Source organism: Megascapheus bottae, chromosome 3 (assembly GCF_031878675.1).
Source record: "Megascapheus bottae isolate mThoBot1 chromosome 3, mThoBot2.hap1, whole genome shotgun sequence".
NCBI lineage: Eukaryota > Metazoa > Chordata > Mammalia > Rodentia > Geomyidae > Megascapheus > Megascapheus bottae.
Genome location: NC_143511.1, coordinates 2,300,661 through 2,325,325, shown reverse-complemented (window position 1 = coordinate 2,325,325; position 24,665 = coordinate 2,300,661). Strand labels below are relative to the sequence as shown.

Here is a 24,665-nt window from a genome sequence, read left to right as displayed (position 1 = left end):
TTTAAACTTTGATTCTCAGATCTTAGCCTCCTGAGTAGCTAAGATTATAGGTGTGAGGTACCATCACCAGGCGGCTGCTCTGTTACTATGCAGGTTCTGGATCAAGAACTTCAAGTTCTTACTTCAATTTTTTCTTCTCTTGCCTGATACTCTGCCATTTGAACGAAGCCCCAGTTCCTGGTCTTTGTTGGTTAATGAGAGATATTATGATTTTCTAATATTCAGAGCAATGATTATAAAACCCAGCATTTTACTTACTTGAATAAATTAAGAGACAGGACCTAGTGAGATGGAAAACAAAATTTTTTTTCAAGTTGCTATCCTGTTCTAATGCATAAGTCTGGCTATTTTGCTTACACACAAATATGTATTTTACCAGTTTCTACTCTATTTTTGCTTAGCTTAAAACCACCACTGCCATTTCATAGATTTTGTTGTTGTTGTTTGCGGTGCTTGAACTCTGTGCCTGGGCTGTTCCTCAGATCTTCAGTTCAATGCCAGTGCTCTACTACTTTTGATTTGGCCAGTCCTGGGCTTGAACTCAGGGACTGAGCACTGTCCTTATATTTTCTCAAGGCTAGGGCTCTACCACTTCAGCCTCAACACCACTTCCAGCATTTTTCTATGTATGTGTACTGAGGAATCGAACCCAGGCTCTCGTGCATGCTAGGCAAGCACTCTACCACTAGGCCAAACTCCCAGCCCCACAGAGCAGCTTTTTGATGGTTAATTATAGAAATACAAATCTTTTAGACTTTTCTGCCTGGCTGGCTTCAATCCTTGATCTACCAGATCTTAGTCCCTGAGTAGCTTGGATTATAAGTGTGATATATGCTGCTGTGTACTAACTTCACAAACAACTGAAGGGATAAGAATGAAGAAAATATAAACATATACTGTATAAATTAAATTTCTAGGAATTATCTTCATTTTTGAAACAGAAGTTAGACTAAAAATAAAACTTTTCTCAAATAATTTAGCTTTAGGGGATGGATAGGATTGAGGGAGAGGAAAGAACCATGGAAAGGGTGACATTTATCAAGGTGTATTATATTCATAATTGATATGTTGAATTTTGAAACCCCTTTGTACAATTACTTAAAGATAAATATAAAAATTAAGTTAAAAATACTGTTTTATTTCAGTATTATATCTACAGAACTAGATACATTAAGAAACCCTACCTGTAATCTATTCACTTTCTGTGCTTCTTTCAAAGATACAATATATCCTTTGTTTTCCAGTATCAACTCTTGAACTTGTTTCTTTAATTCCTTTACCTCCATTTCCTTCTGATTAAATATTGTGTCAGCAGCAGCCAGAGCACACTGCATAGAAAAGAAGGAAAACATGACATTCACCAGGGACAATACTCAAGAGAACCTTATGATATCACGAAACTATTAGCATCATAGGTAGACAACAAACATATTTTCTTTCCTTTTCCCCTTTCAACTTTTTTCCTGGTTTCTTTATAAATAAAACCCCCAACAGGTGAGGAACCTAGTATTGCTATACCCTTGCAATTCATTACCAGAAAGACAAGGCTTTCTTGACTTTCATATGAAAACTAGATAGGCATTTATTTCTTTATTTGAAAAAGGGAAGGTAAGGGAAAACCAAGATGAGTGGAAAGGGGTAAGGGGAGGGGAAGTGGGAGAAAAAAGCATGTTAAGGGGTAACAAAGTTCAAGAAGTAATGTACCCACTACCTGATGAATGTAACTGTAACCTCTCTAGTGGTACCCCAATAATAAAAGATAAAAATAAATAAAACTAGTTATCAGGATTTTACAGTATATCTGGTAAGATTTTTAACAAGTCTGCTAGAAACGCTATGAGATTCTCATGTGTGTTTTTAAAGTTCAGGTATTTCCAAACTGTAAAACTAAGAACAGGACCGGGAATTTGGCCTAGTGGTAGAGTGCTTGCCTAGCATACATGAAAACTCAGGTTCGATTCCTCATACCACATACATAAAAAAAAGCTGAAAGTGGTGCTGTGGCTCAAGTGGTAGAGCTCTAGCCTTGAGAAAGCCCAAGGACAGTGCTCAGGCCCTGAATTGAAGCACCTAGACTGGCAAAAACAAACAAAGAGTTATGGAAACAAGAGGTCTTTTTAAAATTTTTTCAATGTACTGTGTGAAGTTTTTTCCCCTTTGGTTTATCTCTGTTGTCACTCTTTTTGATTTTGGTACTCTTTGTCTATATATACATTTATTTGATTTGCGGAAGGGAAGGAAAGGGGAATAATAAAACGGTGGGAAAAATGACAAAGGGTGAACCAATGCAACAGTGATAATCACAAGATACTATGTTGGAAATGAACTTTATAATTTGGCAGGGAGGAAAGTTGGGGGGAAGGAAAATGGGAGAAAATGAGGGAAGGGTAACAATGGTTAACAAGAAATGTACTCATTACCTTACTTATGTAACTGTAACCTCTCTGAATATCACTTTTACAATAAAATTAAATTAAATTTTAAAAAGTTACAAAACACTACAATACAAGCATTTAAATGAAGTATATTTGAGGATTTTTATATGCTTTCACAATGAAGAGATGTATTTTGAAGAAAGAAAATGCAGTTATCTGATTTTATTAATTTCTTTCTTTTTTTTTTTTTTTTTTTTTGCCAGTCCTGGGCTTGAGCTCTTCATACCAAGGCTAGCACTCTACCACTTGAGCCATAATGCCACTTCTGGTTTTCTGGAGGTTAATTGGAGATAAGAGTCTCATGGAGCTGGGTGAGGTGGCTCATGCCTGTAATCCTAGCTACTCAGGAGGCTCAGATCTGAGGATCGTGGTTCAAAACCAGCCCAGGCACTAAAGCCCATGAAACTCTTATCTCCAGTTAACTACTAGAAAATTGGAAGTGGCACTGTGGCTCAAGGGGTAGGGTGATCCCAGGAGAGCTCAGGGACAGCGCCTAGGCCCAGAGTTCAAGCCCCATAACTAATAAAAATAAATAATAGTAATTTTTAAATTGAATAAACATAAAATTATTTGTCAAGTGCCTACTTCATGCCATATAATTTGTAATCTGAAACTCTCCCTAAATTGACATGATTTCTTTCCATAAAAAAAAAAACCTAAGGCTCAATGAGATTTTAATCTCTTCCCAAAATGATACAATATCTAAAATTCAATTCTAGGCCCTAACTGAATCGAACATTTCTGCTCTTTACTACAAAGCTACAAAGCCAAGAATGAGTGGTTCACTGGCAAAAATATATTTTACTTTACAAATGCAACTTAATCCAAGACATAGCACATGTGTGACTCTTCTGGAAGTAGCATGGTAGTGATCAGACCCTGCACTGAGCCTTGTTTAGTGAGACTTTAGGTTAAGTCCTTCCTTTGCTTGGAGGGTTTTTGTTGTTGTTGTTGTTGTTTTGTTTTTTGTTTTTTGTTTATTTCTGACTGTGGGGCTTGAATTTAGGACCTGAGCCTCTCTGTGATGAAAGCTAGCCCTCTACCACTTGCAGCTTTTTCTGAGTAGTTTATTGGAGAAAAGAGTCTCACAGACATTCCTGCCCAGGCTGCCTTTCAACTGTGACCCTTAGATCTTAGCCCCCTGAGTACCTAGGATATAGGCAGCTTCTCTGAGATTCTTACGATCCTAATGGTCTTTATAATATGGTCCATATTATAAATATAGTTGTATTTTAGTATTATAATATAGTTGTATACCAGGGCCGGGAGTTTGGCCTAGTGGTAGAGTGCTTGCCTAGCATGCACGAAGACCCGGGTTCGATTCCTTGGTACCACATACTTAGAAAAAAAAAAGCCGGAAGTAGTGCTGAGGCTCAAGTGGTAGAGCTCTAGCCTTGAGAAAAATTCAAGGACAGTGCTCAGGCCCTGAGCTTAAGTCCAGTACTGGCAAAAAAAAAAAAAAAAAATCTATATATATATCTATATATATATATATATATATAGTTGTATACCATATTAAAGACCATAAAGAGTAACTACAACAATGAAAATTGTTCCTCATTCAAATGCAATTTTTTAATTTCATAAGTTTAACTTAGCTCCTATTCTGCATAGTTAAATATTCTATAAAGTTTTATAATTTTGGTTTATTTGATTTCTATTTATTTCAATGTTTATTCAATACATTTATCTTCATTGTCTACTCTTGTACTCAAAATACAAAAGGAAACAAAATCATCTGGGTGCTCAAGACTCATGTCTATAATCCTAGGTATTCAGGAGACTGAGATCTGAGGATTGAAGCTCAAAGCCAGCCTACGCAGGCAAGTCCATGAAATATTTTCTCCAACTAACCAGCAAAAAGCCAGAAGTATAGATGTGGCTAAAGTGATAAAGAACCAACCTTGAGTAAAAAAAAGAAGCCAAAGAATAAAGCCCACCAGGCCTGAGTCCAAGCCCTACTACCTGTCTAAATACACACACACACACACACACACACACACACACACACACACACCCCCCAATGACAAAGTCCCTTAGAGATATTTATGAGAGATGGTAACTTCAATAAATGCTACTTCCTTTTCAATAATATGGCTAATATTCCACTTGTGAAATGGCCCACAATCTCATCTTGGCCAAAAAGTTTTGGGCCAGGAGTTTGGCCTAGTGGTACAGTGCTTGCCTAGCATGCACGAAGACCTGGGTTCAATTCCTTGGTACCACATACTTAGAAAAAGCCAGAAATGGTGCTAAGGCTCAAGTGGTACAGTTCTAGCCTTGAGAAAAATCCAAGGACAGTCCTCAGGCCCTGAGCTCAAGCCCAGGACTGGAAAAAAAAAGTTTTTAATAAGCTTATTTGCTTGTCTAATAGAAAAGAAGCAGGGCTGAGAAAAACAGTCCCTCACACAAGCTGCCCTCTAGTCATGTTGCCAAGTAATCTCCCTAAGCAACACACTTCACCAAGCTACCTTCACAGGGACCCATGGGATATGTTCTTACCTAGGAAGACTAAAGTTGATACCTCACATGCCTAAGTACAGGGCAGGTAATCAAATAAATAAATAGGAGAGAGGAGACAATAGCTAACAATTATTAAGCCTTATTACATCTGGGCAGTGTGCGTGTGTGTGTGTGTGTGTGTGTGTGTGTGTGTGTGTGTGTGTGTGTGTGTGTCTGTGTGTGTGTCTGTGTGTGTGTGTGTTGGTCCTGGGGCCCGGGTGCTGTCCCTGAAGTTTTCTGCACAGTGCTAGCACTCTAGGAATTGAATCACAGCTCTTCTTCCAGACTTTTGTTGGTTAAGTCTCACAAACTTCCCTGCAAGGCTGGCTTTGACTGAAATCCTCAGCTCTCAGCTTCCTGAGCAGTTAGGATTACAGGTGCAAGCCAACGGTATCCAGGAGACACCCTTCTTAATCACTGTTTTTGTATCTCCCTTTGTAAAAGGAAGGGCCAGACTCAGTGGTTCATGCCTCTAAGTAATCTGAGCCACTCAAGAGACTGATAGCCTGAGGACTGAAATTGGAAGTCATCTTGGGCAGAAAAATACAGCAGACTCTAGCTCTAAAATAACCAGAGTAAAACTAGGCTTGCTGCAAAACTCAGATGCTAACAAATCAGCCCAGAAAGAGCTCCAGACCTGGAGTTCAAATCCCAGGAATACTGCCAAAACAAAAATATGTGGAATAATAAGTGGTTTTTATCATTTGCTATCCAGTAGTACCCAGAGATCATTAGTCCTGCAAGATTCCAGACCCCAATAAATAGGGGAGAGGAGCGTGTCTCTTACTTTGGGCTTGATAATATTCATTAGCAATTTCCAAGTTTTGTAAAATCTTACAATTAAGAAAACTTTGCAGGGCTGGGAATTTGGCCTAGTGGTAAGAGTGCTTGCTTAGCATGCACAAAGACCCGGGTTCAATTCCTCGGTATCACATACATAGAAAAAGCTGGAAGTGGTGCCGTGGCCCAAGTGGCAGAGTGCTAGCCTTGAGAAAAGCCCAATGACAGTGCTCAGGCCCCGAGTTCAAGCTCCATGACTAGCAAAAAAAGAAAGAAAGAAAGAAAGAGAGAGAGAGGGAGGAAGGAAGGAAGAAAGGAAGGAAGGAAGAAAGGAAGAAAGAAAGGAAGAAAGAAAGAAAGAAAAAAGAAAACTTTGCTTTTTGCCACTTAGCATTCTCCAGAATAATCTGATCATGTTATTCTTTTCCAGCAAGACTGTTAATATCTTTAGAAAGCATAATCTAGAGCAAATTTAATTTTAGAGTTTCTAACAGAGGGAGAGAGAAAAAATAACACTTTCCTACCCCTTAATAGGAGGCAATATGGGCTTCCAATTTCAGCCACCTAAGAAGCAAGATAAAGGAAAAATGGTTGTTCTTACCAACTCCTGTATTATCCTGAAGTTCAACCTAACAGTTTCTTATAGTAATAAGGAAGGGCTTATTTTGTATAGGAGAGAGGCAAGTCATGGTTACTACCTTTCATAAAAAAGAAAGAAAAAAATAATTTAAAACAAAAAGGTATTACCTTGCCAAATGCCTATGGCTCACACTTGTAATCCTAGCTACTTAGGGGGCTGAGATCTGAGGTTTGAAGCCATCCTGGGAAGGAAAATCCATGAGACTCTCATCTCCAATGAACCACCAAAAAGCTGGAAGTTGCGCTGTGACTGAAGTGGTCGAGTGCTAGCCTTGAGCAAAAGAAGTTTAGGGACAGCATCCATGTCCTGAGTTCCAGCCTCAAGATGGACATAAAAAAATTCAACTCTGGAGTCTGTATGTGGGAAAAGCTGTATGTGGGAAATGCACTTAAGCACTTGTGCAGCTGAATTATAATCAGCATTAGCAACTTCAAAATGACAAACTGGTGCTCACTTTGGCAATACATACACTAAACGTGGAAGTATGCAGAGATTACCATGGTCCCTGAACAAGGATTACATGCAAATTTGTGAAGTGTTCCATATTTAAAAATAAATGACAAACTAGGCATAGATGTGCATGCATAAAATTGCAGTACTCAGGAGACTGAGGTAACAAGATGGTGAAATAGAGGCCACCCTGGGCTATGTAACAAGAATAACAAACTAAGTTTAGAGGAATAATAAACCATGGCTATTCAGACTTGAGTATGTGCAGACATTTTCTCAAAAATGAGAACTTATGGGGCAGGGAGTTTGGCCTAGTGGTAGAGTGCTAGCCTAGCATGCATGAAGACCCAGGTTCAATTCCTTGGTACCACATATGTAGAAAAAAAAAAACCAGAAGTGGTGCTGAGGCTCAAGTGGTAGAACTCTAGCCTTGAGAAAGTCCAAGGACAGTGCTCACACCCTGAGCTCAAGCCCAGGACTGGCAAAAAAAAAAAATGAGGACTTACATTTTAAGGAAAACTTGATGTTGCTAGAAATGATAATGCTTGAATTTTACACAAAAAAATCAGAAAACATTTCTGCCACTTACAAACTTGATAGCTTCCAATAAATACATAGGATTTGAGCTGTGAGCTCACTGGTGATGCTAATAAATGTAATAACCAGGCATGGTATCTAATATATGTACTCCCAACTATTTGGGGAATGGATGCAGAAGGATTGAGTTTAAGGCCAGCCCTGAGAAAAGCTAGTGAGACTAGTCCCTCAGGACAAAATGCAAACAAAAGAGCATAATTCAAATGGTTAGGCACAGGCCTACCATGCACAAGACCCTGGGTTCAACTCTAGTTACATACACAAAAATTACAAAAGTAATAATCTTGGTATTATTAGGTTTATAATAATGTGTTTTAACACTTGGAATAATTGCTTGCCCTACAATTTATTTTCTAAATGATCTTTTATTCTCAAAATGTGGAGACAGCAAATCTTGATATTAAAAAACAAAATTTCAGCCAAGAACTGGTGGCTTACCTGTGTAATCCTAGCTTACACAAGAGGCTGAGATAAAAGAATTGAGGTCTGAAGCCACACCTGGCAGAAAAATACTCGAGACTATCCCCAATTTTGTAGCATAGCTCAAATGGTACAGTGCTAGTTGTTAGATAAAAAGCCAAGCAATAATTTGAAGCTATGAATTCATGCCCTGGTACAGGTACAAAACAAAAACTATTTCAAAGCACATACTACAAGTAAACACAGGAAATTTCTACTTATTAAGTTCTGTATAGCAATGAAAAAAGAATCTCTTAAGCTAAGTACCAGTAGCACTAGTGGCTAACACTTACAATCCTCGCTATTAACAAGCCTGAGATCTGAGGATTGCTAGCCAGGGAAGACAAATCCAAGACATTGTTATTTACCACTAACCAGCAAAAAGTTTAAAAAGGCATGGCTCAAGTGGTAGAGCATCCATCTTGAACAGAAAAGACCAAGCAATCATTTAAGGCCCTGAGTTCTAGCAACAGTACTAGCATGTGCAGGTGCGTGAGTGCATTCTCCTCTCTCTCTCTCTCTCTCTCTCTCTCTCTCTCTCTCTCTCTCTCTCTCTCTCTCTCTCTCTCTCTCTCTCTCTTCCCCCCCCCCCTGCTCCTAGGCCAGCATGGTAGTGCATGCTTGTCATCCAGCTGCTCAGAAGGTAGAGGATTCTGGAGCTGGAGGCTACCCTGGGACAAGTTAACAGGGTACTATCTCAAAAAATAAAACAATGGGCTGGGAGTGTGGACTAGTGGTAGAATGGTTGCCTAGCATGCATGAAGCCCTGGATTCAATTCCCCAGTACTAGACAGACATAAAAGGCCAGAAGTGGTGCTGTGACTCAAGGATAGAGGGCTGGCCTTGAGAAAGCCCAAGGGTAGAATGTTGGCCCTGAGTTCAAGCCCCAGGACTGGCAAAAATTAGTTAATTAAAATAAATCAACAAATAAAAAAGGCTGCTCAAGTAATAGAATATTTTCCTTGAACCTTGAAAAAAATTAAAGAAAAATTTCTAGTTATCTGGAAAAGTTATTAAATACTACAAACACAAGTGTAATAAGGCTGAATTTTTTACCCTAACTTCAACAACATATGCTAAAAAAACTGCTAAAAGCAAATATGAAATCCAATTCCCTTTTATTAAGATAAAGGCTAGGGGTCCAGAGCACAGTCTTATGGTAGTGTGTATGCCTGGCATACACGAGACCTGGGTTCCATTCCTCAGTACCACATTCAGAGAAAAAGCCAGAAGTGGTACTATGGCTCAAGTGGTAGAGCATTAGCTTAAGAATTCTCATGGATAATGTCCAAGCCCTAAATTCAATCCTCAGGACTGGCCATTAAAAAAAAGAAAGAAAAAGGTTAAAGAAACTGCCTTTTGGTCAGTTGTGGGGTTTGAAATCTGGGCTTGGATGTTGTCCCTGATCTCTTCAGCTCAAGACTAGCACTCTACTCCTGGAGCCACAGCACCACTTCCAGTTTTCTGATGGTTAATTGGAGATAAAAGTCTTATGGACTTTCTTGAACCATGATCCTCAGATTTTAGCCTCCTGAGTAGCTAGGATTACAGGTGTGAGCCACCTGCATCTGCTTTCTATTCATTTTTTGAAAATGTTTGCAAAGTGCTACCATAGAGAATAATATATAAATGGCTTCTTTCTAATATATACAAGAATGTATAGAGAACCCATTTTGCACCAGAAAGTGGTGCTTTCCTATATTATGAAATAGATGACACCTTAGAAATTGAGAACCAGGTTACTTAAGGAAAGATTCTTATGGTAAATGCCACAAAAGGAGAATCAGATGTGTCTTGTTCCACACTATCTCCCTGTGACACAGAATATTCATGCCATAAATGTTTTTTCAAATGGTAAATGGGGCAATTTATTTTCAACTCAAGAAATACATAGCATTATGCATACCTATCCATTCCTACATCGCTTAAATAGTGTCAAATGCATTAATTTCAATGTTTATTAAATCTATACTCAAGGAATGAAATATTTTCTAAAGAACTATAGACCCAGAGAAAGAACTTAATAAAGTAAAACTTGGTTGGTTCTGAAAACATCTTTTACCCTCTAAGTTGATAGCAAAATATCACACATGATCTATTGAATACATAGAACATATGGAACTATATTTTAACCATGAAAAGGAGAAGGGAAACCAATCAAGTCAAAAATCATGAAGAAGAAACAACAGAGAGTAGAAAGAGAGGAAGCCAAAAGGTAAATGGAATTCTTCTTAAAAGCACCATTAACTGCAGTCGTTTAAAATTGGTTTGCTCAAATGCATGTAGTTCATAAACAAGTTATCATGAAAGTAATGTCTTAGTACCTGGTATTTCTTAAGCTCTCTTCTCAGCTGGAGAACTGAAACATGCTGTGGTCCTTCTTCCAGGTCTCCAGTGCTCTGGCTTCCTTGGAATGAAGGGAGGAAGGCCTTTCTGACCTCTTGGGTCATGTTAAACCACTCCTGAATTTGATCTTGCTGCTTCTGGTTTAATCTAACAGCACCTTTCAGGTCCACCAGGAAGGTAAAAGCTTCCTCTATACAATTTTGGTAGCCCTGACATTCCCCTTGTAACTGAGCTACTTGTTCCTCTAGAAAATGGATCCTGTTTTTATCAGGAGTGCTCTCTCCAAGGACCTGGCTAGTTCGGCTGACACTAGCCTGCTGGCTTTGCAAAGCTTCTCTCAGCAACTTAATTTCAAATTCCATTTCATCCATACGATCTGACTTGGGGCTAACGTTTAAAGTGGGTTTGTTTCTAATGTTGCGAGCTCTGTTGGCATATTTGAGAGAATTTAAAGACTCATCAAAGTCTGAGGAGGACGGGCTGACACAGGTGATCATGACAGTCTTGGCACTGCCTCCCAGGGAGTCTTTCAGAAGCCGAGTAATTTTAGCGTCCCTGTATGGAACATGTGAGCTCTTCCTGCGTGGGTCCCCAAGAGCACTTATTACGTTTCCCAAGGCTAGCAATCCGCTGTTGATTTGAATGGATTCTTTGAACCGTTCACCAGTGTTCCCTGTTTTGGTTACGCGTTCTGATCCAGCCAAATCTACAAAGTGGAACTTGGAGATGATATGCCGATGGGAGTACCATGATCCATCATCAGATGCCTCTGCATTTTTCTCAACTTGACAAATGCTGATGGTAAAAATTGCATGTGACCTGCTGGAATGCTCATTCATGTGCGTGGTTCCCGTATGTCTAGCAGCATTCCCGACCTCTAGGAGACTCATCACTTCATCCACACTCTCTACATGGCATTCCTTGACCCCAACGATCACTGGATATAGCAACAACAAAATTTAAAAGCAAGTTTCTAACAAGACCCAGTACAGTTATACAGATAACAGTTACCATTTGCCAAACAGCCCTATCAAGACAGCCACTTTGAAAACTATAGCACTGCAAATAATAACGTCATGTATCTCATTTAAATAATTTAAGAATAATTTCCCAATGGAACCATTTGTTTCAACTCTAAAAGGAATCTAATGGATTCCTTCCTTTCCTTTCCTTCTCTCCTTTCTTTTTCTCTGTCTCTGTCTTTGTCTCTGTTTCTGTCTGTCTATCTGTCTGGATCTCTGTCTCTATCTCTCTGTCACACACTCTCTCTCTTTCTTCCTTTTTAAGCCCAACGTCACACTTAAGCCTTTAAAATTAATGACCAAAGGAAAAACTCTTGAGCTGGAAGTATTGCTCCATGGTTGAGTATATATTTAGCATACAAGAGGGTTTAGGTTCAATTCACAAAACAAAACAAAAACAACACTAAAACTCCAACACTGATTCACAGATTTAAGTACATAACAGAGCTAATCAGCAGAAAATTGAAAGAAATTAATTTCTTTGCAGTTTAAATCATCCTTAGTCTTAAGTTTTGTTTGTGTGTGTGTGTGTGTTATAGACTCACAATCAATGATAAACCAAAATTTGAATACAAATAAAATTGGTTATTTGAGATTTTAATCCAAGGAGCAAAACTCAGTTCCTTGCTCTTTGAGATCCTGCCACATCATTGTTACTCTGCAAATAAATTATTTTATTTATATTATTTCTATCACGATACTTTGTTCATGTAAAATTCTAGGTCAAGTATGGTGAATTGGGATTAGTCCCAATTACTTGGGAGTCAGGAAAACCAAGGTTCAAAGTCAGCTTAGGCTAGGTAAATGAACAAGACCTATCTCAAAGAACATGGGCATGGTGGTGCACATCTGTAATCCCAGCTCTATGGGAGGTCTATATGGCCCAAGACTGGTCCCAGGCAAAAGTAGGAGATCCTATCAGAAAAGTAACTCAAATTTTGTAAAGATTAGAGGTTTGGCTCAAGTTGCAGAATACTTGCCTTAATAAGCTCTCAAGACCCTGAGCATTCAAGCCTCATACTACAAAACAAAAACAAAAACAACCAAGATGAGGGGTGGGGGTGGGGGAAGGGAAATGGGGACCAAGACCATGAGAAAGGATATCAATGTATTGAAATAATGCACCTTCTATCTGGTGAATATAATGTAACCCTTCTATTAATTACAATAAAAAATATATGAAAAAAGCAAATAAAGTTCTAAATTACCTGTATATAAACAGGCAGAGCTAAAAACCTCAGGACTATACAATACCTTAATGTCAATATCCAGACCCTACAATAGACGAAAAATCAGAATCTCTAAGGAGTCAGGCCTGGAAATCAATATTAAAAAAAAATCATTATTCAGGCCTGGAATTCAGCCTAGTGGTACAGTGCTTGCCTAGAATGCACAAAGGCCCTGGGTTTGATTCCTTGGTACGACATACATAGAAAAAGCTGGAAGTGGTGCTGTGGTAGAGCTCCAGCCTTGGGAACGTCCACAGACAAGTGTTCAGGCCCTGAGTTCAAGCCCCAGGACTGTCAAAGAAAAAAAAAAACATCATTTCAGGTGACACTTATTTTGTAGTAGCCAGGGAAGGCAACACTGCTTCAGGGATGGGGAGGTGGGGTGTTAAAGCAATTTGTCAATCAAATGTATTATTGTGGTTGTGGATAGAATTCTACATAAGATGGCAATTCGTCTTAAGATAATTTTGTATGGCCCTTCAAATTTTTGTAAGACTTGCTTCATTTATGAAAAATACACACATCTACTTTATTAGGAATAATAATGTAGTCCATACTTCTATCTTTTTATGTCTTATAATTAGCATAGATTGTTTTGGTCATTTTGTTATATACTACAGAAACCTCAGTAATTATGACCATAGGTTCAAGAAGCTCAAAATATCAGTCTGATTTCTACTCAGAAGAGATAAACTTACATAGGGTTATCTAATATGACCATAAGCTAACATGGTCACTTTCTTTCTAAAAAAACAAGGCAAAAACAAGTTTATCCAAGAATCCAGGAATAACATGACAGCCAGAACAGGCCTGCAGGGAGCAAGATTCACTGCAATTTGAAGGCTGATATCCGTTTTCCTTTCCTAAATGCTAGCAATCTCGTCCAGGAAATCATTCTGGCAGCATCTTCAGCAAAAAGTCAGACCTCACACACAAAAAGTCAGACCTCAAGAAGCATTACAAAGCAAAACTCAAGCTCTGAGCTCTTAAAAAAGGAATTGAGTATGGTAGCTCATACCTGTAATTCTAGCTGTTTGGGATTACAAAGACTAGATGACTGAAGTTTGATGCCAGCCAAGGCAGAAAGTTATTAAGCCCCCCATCTTAACCAATAACTTTGGTGTGATGTCATAGCACCTACATAAGAGCATCGGAGTGCAAGTTTACTAAGGCAAAAACATGAGATCCTATATGAAAAAGAGAAAAATAGGATGGACAACATAGTTTGAGGGGTAGAATACCTGGCTAGCAAGCACAAGGTTCTAAATTCAAACCTCAGTACTGCCAAAAAAAAGGATGAGAAAAAAATAGGTGAACAGCCATCCCTCATCTCAGGGGATCCTTGGGAGCCCAAAAGTATAAAATTAAATGTAGCCAGTATCAGCTCAGAGGTAAGATAATAATAGGAAAACTGTCCTGTGAATTACAAATGAATACTTTTACCCAGTCTGAAGAACTACTTTTTCACAAGATAAGCAAAAAGCTACTTAATTTAAAACCAAAAACAAGGGCTTCAGATATAGTGCTTGCCTAACATGAATATAGCTCTAGCTTTCTAAGTGCCTCAAAAGTAAATAAATAAAAATGTAAAAATTCATTTTGCTTATATCAGTTTTTTAAACTTCCTTGGAATATATCCAGAAATAGAATTATAGCTATATTGAGAGCTCAGAGTATGGCTCAAGTGGTAGAGCACTGTCTAGCACACATAGGCAAAAGTCAGAACATCTGTTTGCAATCTGAAGGCATTTACTTAAGTAGAGTACTTTACCTGTGTTTCCTTTTTCATCTTCTCGGATGTGAAGATCTTTCATGGATGTCTCCAGTTCTAGAAGATCTCTTAAGTCTTCCTTGTATACTTCTATGTAGGATACTTTTATATTAAAGTCAATGTTAGTATTTTCAGAGACGCTTTGAAATATTTCTTGGATAGCTCGAGGAATGATACCCTTTTGACCCTCTACTACTGATGCTGAAAAATTAAGAAAAGGAAAGCAAATCTGGAGCTTTGAAATATACACATCTATACACATATATCTACAATCAAAATTTTATACTATATGAATTTTCTTATATTTCTCCATTGTTAAAGTTTAAAACCACAAAATTGTAAAATTCATTAGCAAAAGTTTTCACATGAATCTCCTTACACAGACCTCATCAGGCACTCATTCAGCAACAATTTATTTAATGCCTATATGTGTTATACACTATTCTAGGGCTATGGGAAACTTTTGTGAACAAAATGAGGGGAAAATCTCTGTGTTGTTGAATTCTTCTGAAAAGAAACAGGCAATAAAGAATAAATGATATAAGGCAAATAAGTAAGTAGGAGGTTCATAGTATCCTGTATCCTGCAATATAGGTTCTGTAACATTGCTATAAAGTCAGCAATGTATATTAAAAATCTTTTCAGGGCCTGGAGTGTGTCCTAGTGGTAGAATGCTTGCCTAGCATATACAAAGCCCTGGGTTAGATTCCTTCATACCGCATACACAGAAAAAGACAGAAGTGGTTCTGTGGCTCAAGTGGCAGAGTGCTAGCCTTGGAATAAGCTCAGGGACAGTGTCCAGGCCCCGAATTCAAGCCCCAGGAATGGCAAAAAAAAAAATCTTTTCATATTGGTCTCATAACTCACTGCTGATTACCTATAAAGTAAACCCAAATAATTATCAAATCAAAAAGGCTCAGGAACTGCACCTAAGCTCTGAGTTCAAGTCGTAGGATGGCAAAAAAAAAAAAACCCAAAAACTGACAGATCAAGAAAATGGGAGATTTTGTTATATCTATTCATAGAAATACACATGTACATAAATATATACATACACAAGGGAAACCATTCATCAGAAAGTGATGAAAAATGGATGGACCTAGAAACAATCATACTGAGTGAAGTAAGCTGGGCTTAGAAAGATAAAAGTCTCTTGTTTTCTCTTATATGTGGATCTTAAAATACAAGCATACTGGTGAACACATACTGGGTCATACACATATACATATGATCAAATTGACTAGAGTGTGGTGTACACAGGAGCGAAATTCCATATTGTAACCCTTATGAACAATTAAATAAGAGTTTAATGTAAGTTAAATAAGTATCAGGAAGGAAAAGTTAAAAATGAGTGTCAGGGCATGGTATCCTTAATATGTGGCTATTAGATCCAAATAGTGTAAGAGTGAGGACTCAATATTTGCATACCCAATGATATGGACATGATATTGGAAATATAAACACAAGTACCTAGACATAAAAACTTATGACTCTATAGACATAATGTTTTATTACATTGATTAATATGTATCTATGATATACAAACCCTTAACCTAATTTTGATTATGTTCTAAAATCTAAGTGCCTGTGATTGTATATAGATTCCCTTCTTGAATACTGTTTGTTAAACACGTCATTTGAAATATGATGTAAAAATCAATGTTAATAAATTCTTTTTAATAAAAGCAAAAAAATGAGTGGCAGGAAGCTGAAACATACATATCATGATTTGTGAGGGGCTAAGAGGAATGGTGGGCAAGTAAAGTCATAATACTGAATGTAAAAATGAAACATATGAAATATAATATATGAAAAAATGGAGACATGTGGGGCTGGAATAGGTGGAGCAACAATATGGAAGGGACAACTCTGATCAAAATGCATTGTGCACATAAATGAACAGGGTGAATTGAGTCCCCCTCCCCATACAACTATTTGAAGATTAATAATAAAAAATTCAGATTAATGCAGTTCACTGGAAAAGATCTGCCAATACTACCCTTGGGAATCCATAGGAATAAATTCAGGATATAATAGTAGCATCTGAATACTCATGTTCATTGCAGCACAATTCACAACAGCCAAGCCTTGAAAACAACCAAGATGTCCTATCGCCAAAGAACAGATAAAGAAAATGGAGACATGTGAAAGGGTATCAATGTATGTGAATTAATGCACCTTCTATCTGGCAAATATCATGTAACCCTTCTATTAATTACAATAAAAATATATGAAAAAAAATAAAATACAGAAATTAAAAAAAAAGAAAATGGATATACATACAAACACACATGGGAGTACTAGTAAAGAAGAATGAAATTATTTCATTTGCAGAGAAATGGGACTGGAAAACATCATATTAAGTGAAGTAAGTCAGGCTCAGGAAGACAAAAGGTGCACATTTTCTCTCTTATGTGGATGTTAGACATAAAATAGAAACATATGGAAACAGATACAGGATATGTATACACAATATGTACACACACCCACAATCAACTTGACCAAATCATAGTGCTGCAGGTGTGAGGTACCATGATGAAATAAATCCCTTTGAACAATTAACTAGTAGGGTCACAACAGAACATTATAACATTAGAAAGTTGTCTGGACTAGGGTGTGGGTCATAGACAGAAGGGACAGACAGAGAGGGGAAAACAAAGCTAATATAGTCAGAATAATCTATGCACATCTGTGAAAGTGGAACAAGTTAACTCAATGAGACTGGTTAGAGAAGGGGAAAAGGGAGAAAAGGAGGGAGAAAATGACTCTTGTCAAGATGCATTGTCAACATGGACATGTTGAACTGTACACTGGTACAACTAGTTGATACAAATTTTTAAAAAGAAAGAAAAACAGGTAACCAAACCTACACAAGGGGCCAGGAGTTTGGCCTAGTGGTTAAAGTGCTTGCCTAGCATGCGTGAAGACCCGGGTTCAATTCCTTGGTACCACATACATAGAAAAAAGCCGGAAGTGGTGCTGAGGCTCCAGTGGTAGAGCTCTAGCCTTGACAAAGTCCAAGGGCAGTGCTCAGGCCCTGAGCTCAAGCCCAGGACTGGAAAAAAAAACAAAAACAAAAACAAAAAACAAAAAACCTACACAAGACAACCTACAAAGACAACCTATTCTACACACCTGGGCACTAAAATATTGTTTTACTTAGGCAATTGGAGGGAATGGGGCTTGGAAGGAATCTCAATCACTGACTGAGGTACAAGTCATTTGTGTTATCAAGACTCATTTCTCTGGGCCAGAGATGCAGCTCAGTAGTCAGATACCTTCCTAGCAAGTGGCAAGAACTTGCCCATACAAAAATCATTTTTTTCAAAAGGATAGTACAATAAAATTATGAATAAACATTTATATATGCCATCCCTTGGCTAAAAAAAGTTTCAATCACTTTATAAAAAATACCTTAGAAAGACTCAAACAGATGCATGACCATGAACAGCAGCATTAGTGATAAGAGCTAAAGAGGAAATAAATCAAATGCCCATCCACAGAGGACAAGATAAATAAAATGTAGCATATGTTTACAATGGAGTATTTTCCAACCATAGAAAGAGATAAGTTCTGATACATGCTGTAATATATAAAGTAAAAGAAGCCAAAAAGGCAAATATTCTCTGTTTCCATGAAATAGCTACAAGAGCCAAAAAAGAGAGAGTTAGGGAAGTTAAAGCTTAGTGGTTACAGAGCTTTTGTTTAAAGTGGTACTAGAAAAATATTGGAAATAGAGTACATTGTATTAATGTATTCAATTTATTTTCATTCCAAATGAATGCATTTGATGTCACAGAGCTATATGCTGAAAAGTACAAACCAAAATGGTAAGTTTAATTTATATTTATATATGCTTACAACCACTTTAAAATTAGTTTTTAAAAACTGCCAGGCACAGTGGCTCACACCTATAATCCTAGTTACTCAGGAGGCTGAGATCAGAGGATCAAGGTTCAAAGCCAGCCCGGGTACAAAAGGACCTGAGTCTCTTATCTCCAAATAAACTCTAGAAAATAGGAAGTGGGTCTTGGCTCAAGGGTAGGGCGGTAGCCTTGAACTGAAGAGCTCAGGGACAGCGCCCAAGTCTAGTTCAAGTCCCATGACCTACCAAAAAAAAAAAATTGCATGAGACAACCTTTAAAATAGAGAGATAAATTTGAGACTTAAGGTCACATATGCTTTTATACACCAGTTTAGAAAACTTGTACACCGTGGAAAATATATTCCAAGTAACAAAAAGTTAGTTTACCAATGATCCTTACAAAAATGCTCACTTCCAAGTAGACATTTAGTATTTAGTTAGTATTTTGTAAGAAGCTTTCAAAATATCTGAGTCTATTCAATTGTATTGCTGATTTTTCACCTAACTTAAGATATAAGACTGCCATCCTGTGGCAAGACAAGGAAAATGAAGGGTTTCTCCAAAAATGGAAAGTGAAAATTCAGGAGTGGCCCAGTGGTAAGAGTGCTTGCCTAGCATGTGGTGAAGTCCTGGGTACAATTCCTTGATACCAAATACATAGAAAAAGCCAGAAGTGGGGGCAGGGAGTTTGGTCTAATGGTAGAGTGCTTGCCTAGCATGCATGAAGAGCCAGGTTTGATTCCTCGGCATCACATAAGTAGAAAAGCCAGAGTGGTGCTGTGGCTCAAGTGGGGCTGTGGCTCAAGGTCAAAGCACTAGCCTTGAGAAAGCCCAAGGACAATGCTTAAGGCCCTGATTCAAGCCCTAGAACTGGCAAAAAATAAAAAATAAATGTAGGAGGGGCTGGGAGTTTGGCCTAGTGATAGAGTGCTTGCCTAGCATGCACCAAGACCCAGGTTCAATTTCTTGGTACCACATACATAGAAAAAAGCCAGAGGTGATGTTGAGGCCTCAAGTGGTAGACCTCTAGCCTTGAGAAAGCCCAAGGACAGTGCTCAGGCCCCAAGTCCAAGCCCCAACTGGCAAAAAAAAAAAAACATATTAAATAGAAAAGCATGCCAAGTAAAAATGAACCATGATTCTTCATATCACCAAGTGTTATTACAGCTCCTGAACTTCTCCTACAGCTAGAAACCAGTTTCAGCAAAAAAGCCTACTAAGTTAGTTTAACAAGAAACTTTCACCTTCATTGTCATACCAATCACTCAACTTCCATCTCCCAGGTGATGTCTGATCATCCCAGCCTGACTTCATTAAGAACTTGATCAGCCCAGTTTGGTAAAAATCCTCTTTATTATTGTTGCTATACCTCTTAGTAATTTTCTACCCACCAGTCTCACTTTGTTCCCTGGTTCTAAATTCCCATTTGTCCTTACTATATTTGGAATTGATTCCAATTTTTCTCCCTTATCACAGCTTGCTCTACCTATAAAATCATCCTGAGTAAAACCTTCCTTACCATAAAAGGAAAAAAAATATCAATACAGAAGACAGTCTCAAACAGAAGACTTGGCTTTCAAACCTCCACTCTTATCTCTAGCAACCTAACTCAACAGTTCATCTCTCCTTGCCTTGCACTTCACCATTATTAATGAAGAGAAATTATTTCCAAGTTTCCTACCAGTTCTACTGTAAATTCAATGACTCTACCTTTTCCAAACTATTATTACAATTAGGAGAAATAATATCCTAAAATATTAGGTATTCAAAAATAGAAATGTGAGCTGGGAGTTAGGCCTAGCATGCAGGAAGACCTCAATTCGATTGCTCAGTACCATATACATAGAAAAGGACAGAAGTGGCACTGGGCACTGTGGCTCAAGTGGTAGACCTCTAGCCTTGAGAAGCCCAAGGACAGTGCTCAGGCTCTGAGTTCAAGCCCCAGTATTGGAAAAAAAAAAAAAAAACAGAAATGAGAGAGCTAGGTGTAGTGGTACACACAAGTAATCTGAGGACAGGGGAGATTAAGGCCAATTAACTGAGAGTTCAAAGCCAGCCTGGGACTCCATCCCACATGGTGGGATCCTATCTCAGAAGGAAAAAGAAAAAAAGAAACTAGACAATATGGCATACGTTTATAGGTAGCTTATGCCTGTAATCCTAGCTACTTGGAAGGCTAAAATGGGAAGATCATGGTTTGAAGTCAACCTAAGAAAAAAAGTTCATGAGACTCCTTCTCAAACCCTAGCTGAGCACAATGGTGAATGCCAATCATCCTATCATGCAAGAGACTGCAACTGGGATGTTCCAGGTCAACTAGTAGAAAAATCTGTAAAACTCCATCTCAAAAATAAATGTGGTGGCACTTGCTTGTCATGCTAGCAATGATAGAAAGCTATATGCTCCAAAGGGGAACAGTGGTCCAAACACACAACCAAGCAGAAGTGAAATCCTATCTTAAAACAAACAAACAAGGCTGGAGTTTGGCCTAGTGGTAGAGTGCTTGCCTAGCATGCATGAAGACCCACGTTCGATTCCTCAGTACCACATACATAGAAAAAAGCCAGAAGTTGGGTGGTGTGGGGGGGAGGGAAACGGATACCAAGACATGTGAAAGGGTATCAAGGTATGTGAATTAATGCACCTTCTATCTGGCAAATATCATGTAACCCTTTTACTAATTACAATAAAAAAAAAGAAAAAAAAAAAAAGAAAAAAGCCAGAAGTGGTGCTGAGGCTCAAATGGTAGAGCTCTAGCCTTGAGAAAGCCCAAGACAGTGCTCAGGCCCTGAGCTTAAGCCCAGGACTGGCAAAACAAACTGGCAAACAAACAAACAAAAAACAGAAACAAAAAACCCTAGGGCAGTGGGGTTGGCTCAGTGGTAGAGTGCCTAATAAGTGTGATGCTCTAAGTTCAAAGTACTACCACCACCACCCCCCACCAAAAAAAAAAAAGAAAAGAAAAAAGAAATCTAGATTAAATTAAAAATAACACATTTGAAACTACATAGTAAAGTTGATCTGTTACTGCTAAATCCTGGTTGCAAGAATCTTAATATTTATATTGGGCTTATTTATTTAAGAATGAAAATTTTGATCAAATCATTACTATTTTTCCTTATACTAAAAATAACAAAGGACTGAACAATGAATGTCTTCATCTTTTCTTCCTTCCTTTCTTTCTCCTTCCTTTCTCTTTCCTTCCTTCTTTTCTTTCTTTTTCCTTCCTTCCATCCTTTCTTTCTTTCTTTCTTCTTTCTTTCTTTCTCTTTCCTTCCTTTCTTTCTTTCTTTTTTTTTCTTTCTTTCTTTCTCTCTTTCCTTCCTTCCTTTCTTTTTCTTTCTTTTTTTGTGGCTCTAAGATTTGAACTAAAGGCTCTGTTCCTGCTGGGCAATGCTCTATCATATGAACCATGCTTTTATTTTTTTGTGCCAGTACTAAGGCTTAACCTCAGAACTCTGCATTCTAGCTTTGCTCTTTTACTCACGGCTGGGGCTCTGCCACCTGAGTCACAACTGTTATTCTAGCATTTTAGTGATTAATTGGAAATAAAAGTCTCTTGAATTTGTCTGCCTGGGTTAACCTTAAACTCTGATTCTCAGACAGACCTCAGCCACCTGAGTAGCTAGGATTATAGGCCTGAACTGCTACTGCTCAGCTTGTTTTTTTTTTGAGATGGGTTCCCAATAGTTTTGTTCAGGCTGACATTTAATTACCTACCCTCCTGACTCTACCTCTGAAGTAGCTGGGATTATAAGAGTGTACCACCATACTTAGAACTAGCTTAAACTTGTTTCCAAAAGATAATAAATTATTTAATTAAATTTTAATATTTAATATACATTGCTCAGAGATAATGGTCTTATAACACATTTAACTACTCTATTCTTTCCTTATTCAATCAATATGTTACATACCTATTATATTAGTTATTACCATATTTTAGCTTCTTTCTAGTTTCTCAAATAAAAGTCATAGTTTAAAAATCTTACCAAGAGCCGGGAGTTTGGCCTAGTGGTAGAGTGCTTGCCTAGCATGCACAAAGACCCGGGTTTGATTCCTCGGCATCACATACATAGAAAAAAGCCAGAAATGGTGCTGAGGCTCAAGTGGTAGAGCTCTAACCTTCAGAAAGCCCAAGGACAGTGCTCAGGCCCTGAGCTCAAGCCCACGACTGGCAAAATAAAAAAATAAAAAATAAAAAAATAAATATCTTACCAACATGGCCTCCTCCAATGGTGTATGTCTTCCCAGAACCAGTCTGTCCATAGGCAAAAACAGTTGCATTATAGCCCTCAATGAGTGACAACACTAGGGGCTTTATACATGTATTATAAATTTCATCTTGAGTGGAATTTTTGCCAAAAACGAAATCAAAAGTAAAAACTCTATCTCTCCCAATGATAATTTGCTGGGTGTTTGGAATAATTCTCACACAAACTTGATGATTATGAAGAACTTCTTTACAAAGCAGAGGTCTGATTCTTACGGCGACTTTTATTGGTATTTCTTCCATGGCAGCTTATTCAGTATCTAGTGTGAGAAATATCCATTTTATGGAAGATCTGGACTTCTGTGTATCAAAACAAAAGACAAATTTTAATTATTGACTCTACTTAGCCTAATAAAACTGCCATCTTTTAAAGCAAAGCCAAATTCTTTTTTTTTTTTTTTTTGCTAGTTCTGGTGCTTGAACTCAGGGCCTGGGCACTATCGTTGGGCTTTCTCAAGACTAGTGTTCTACCACTTGTATCACAGCACTATTTCTGGCCTTTTCTGTGTATGTGGTACCAAGGAATCAAACCCAGGGCTTAATGTATGCTAAGCATGCACTCTACCAATAGGCCATGCTCCCGGTCCAGCAAAGCCAATTCTATTAGGGGTTTTTCTAGTAGAAAAGTACAAATCTGTTTTGTAAAATGAACCAATTTATTGGTGAAATGATAGGACACTGGGATTTACTTCAAAATAGTTCAGGCAAGGAGGGCCAAAATTGGTAAATTAAAATGATAAGTGATTAGCACATAAGATTCCATTTTATCTTTATTTCTACTGTAGTAATGGTTCCTAGCTCATTACTCTGTCTATATTGAATAACTAGAAAATTCACACAAGGAAACAAATGAAGAATTACCCACAGATTAAAAGCAAACATCTGCATTATCTTTTCTAAGTTATTTACTCAAACAAAACATTACTACGAAACATAACAAAAATTAAAAGTAAATCTATTTATGTAGAAGTTAAAAAATTAAAAAATATAAATCTAGCTAGGAGGAAGTGGCTCATCATGCCTATAATCTCAGTTATTTAGGAGGCTCAGATCTAGAAGATAGCAGTTCAAAGTCAGACCAGGAAAAAAAGCATATACGACTCCATTTCCAAAATAACCAACAAAAATCAAGGATGGAGACATAGCAGATGAACAACCATGAGGTCAAAGTCAAACTCTTGTACACCAAAACAAAAGTGAATCCATGAAATGTGTCTATATAAATTTAAAATTAAGTAAAACTAAAGATATAAGGGTGGGAGTTTGGCCTAGTGGTAGAATGCTTGCCTAGCATGCACAAAGACCTGGGTTCAATTCCTCGGAACCACATACATAGAAAAACCCAGAAGTGGTGCTGTGGCTCAAGTGGTCCAGCCTTGAGAAAGCCCAAGGACAGTGATCAGGCCTTGAGTTCAAGTCCCAGGACTGATAAAAAAAACATACAAATATAAAATTAAATCTTATTTAAAAAATAACTATAACTAGCCAGGCATAGTGCTCATGCCTGTAATCCTAGCTACTTAGGAGACTGAGTTCTGAGGATCATGATTGAAAGCCAGCCCAGGCGTTAAAGTCCGTGTGACTCTTATCTCCGATTAACCATCAAAAAATCGGAAGTGGCCCTGTGGCTCAAGGGGTAGGGTGGTAGCCTTTTTGAGCTGAAGAGCCCAGGGACAGCACCCAGGCCCAGAGTTCAAGTCCCATGACCAAGAAACAAAACAAAACAAAACAAAAAACATAACTAAACCAGGTGATGGTGGCTCATGTCTGTAATTCTGGCAAGAGGCTGAGATTTGAGGATTGAGGTTTGAAGCCAGCTCCAACAGGAAGGTCCATGAAACTCTTATTTTCAATTAACCACCAAAAAGCCAGAAATGGAGCTGTGGCTCAAGTAGTAAAGTGCCAGCTTTGAGCAAGAAAGGTGGGGGACAGGGCCGGGAGTTTGGCCTAGTTGTAGAGTGTTTGCCTAGCATGCATGAAGACCTGGGTTCAATTCCTAGGTACCACATATATAGAAAAAAAGCCAGAAGTGATGCTGAGGCTCAAGTGGTAGAGCTCTAGCCTTGAGAAAGTCCAAGTACAGTGCTCCGACCCTGAGCTCAAACCCAGGACTGGCAAAAAAGAAAAAAAAAAGAAAAAAAAAGAAAGGTAGGGGACAGTACTGGCACAATGTGCGGGCACACATGCACTGGCACACACATGTGCACGTGCACGCACACACACACACACACACACACACACACACACAAACTACTAACAGAAAATTTTCTCTTCCACTCCAAAATACTATGTTGCA

General features: G+C 38.1%; 1 protein-coding gene and 1 non-coding gene across 2 annotated transcripts in view; one reads left to right on the top strand and one right to left on the bottom strand.

The window, feature by feature from the left end:
* Kif27 (kinesin family member 27) overlaps window positions 1-24,665 on the bottom strand; it is a 115,084-nt gene that overhangs the window by 86,075 nt on the left and 4,344 nt on the right. Inside the window, exons 2-5 of the mRNA XM_090329471.1 lie at window positions 22,315-22,669; window positions 14,232-14,432; window positions 10,188-11,146; window positions 1,185-1,328 (exon numbers count right to left, since the gene is read on the bottom strand). Of these exons, the coding sequence (XP_090185597.1) occupies window positions 1,185-1,328; window positions 10,188-11,146; window positions 14,232-14,432; window positions 22,315-22,612 (1,602 nt within the window). The 5' untranslated portion in view covers window positions 22,613-22,669. The remainder of the gene's footprint in view (window positions 1-1,184; window positions 1,329-10,187; window positions 11,147-14,231; window positions 14,433-22,314; window positions 22,670-24,665) is intronic.
* On the top strand, window positions 6,804-6,907 carry LOC150064781 (U6 spliceosomal RNA). Its single transcript, XR_016535095.1, has one exon. It is a non-coding gene; the product is annotated as a U6 spliceosomal RNA (small nuclear RNA).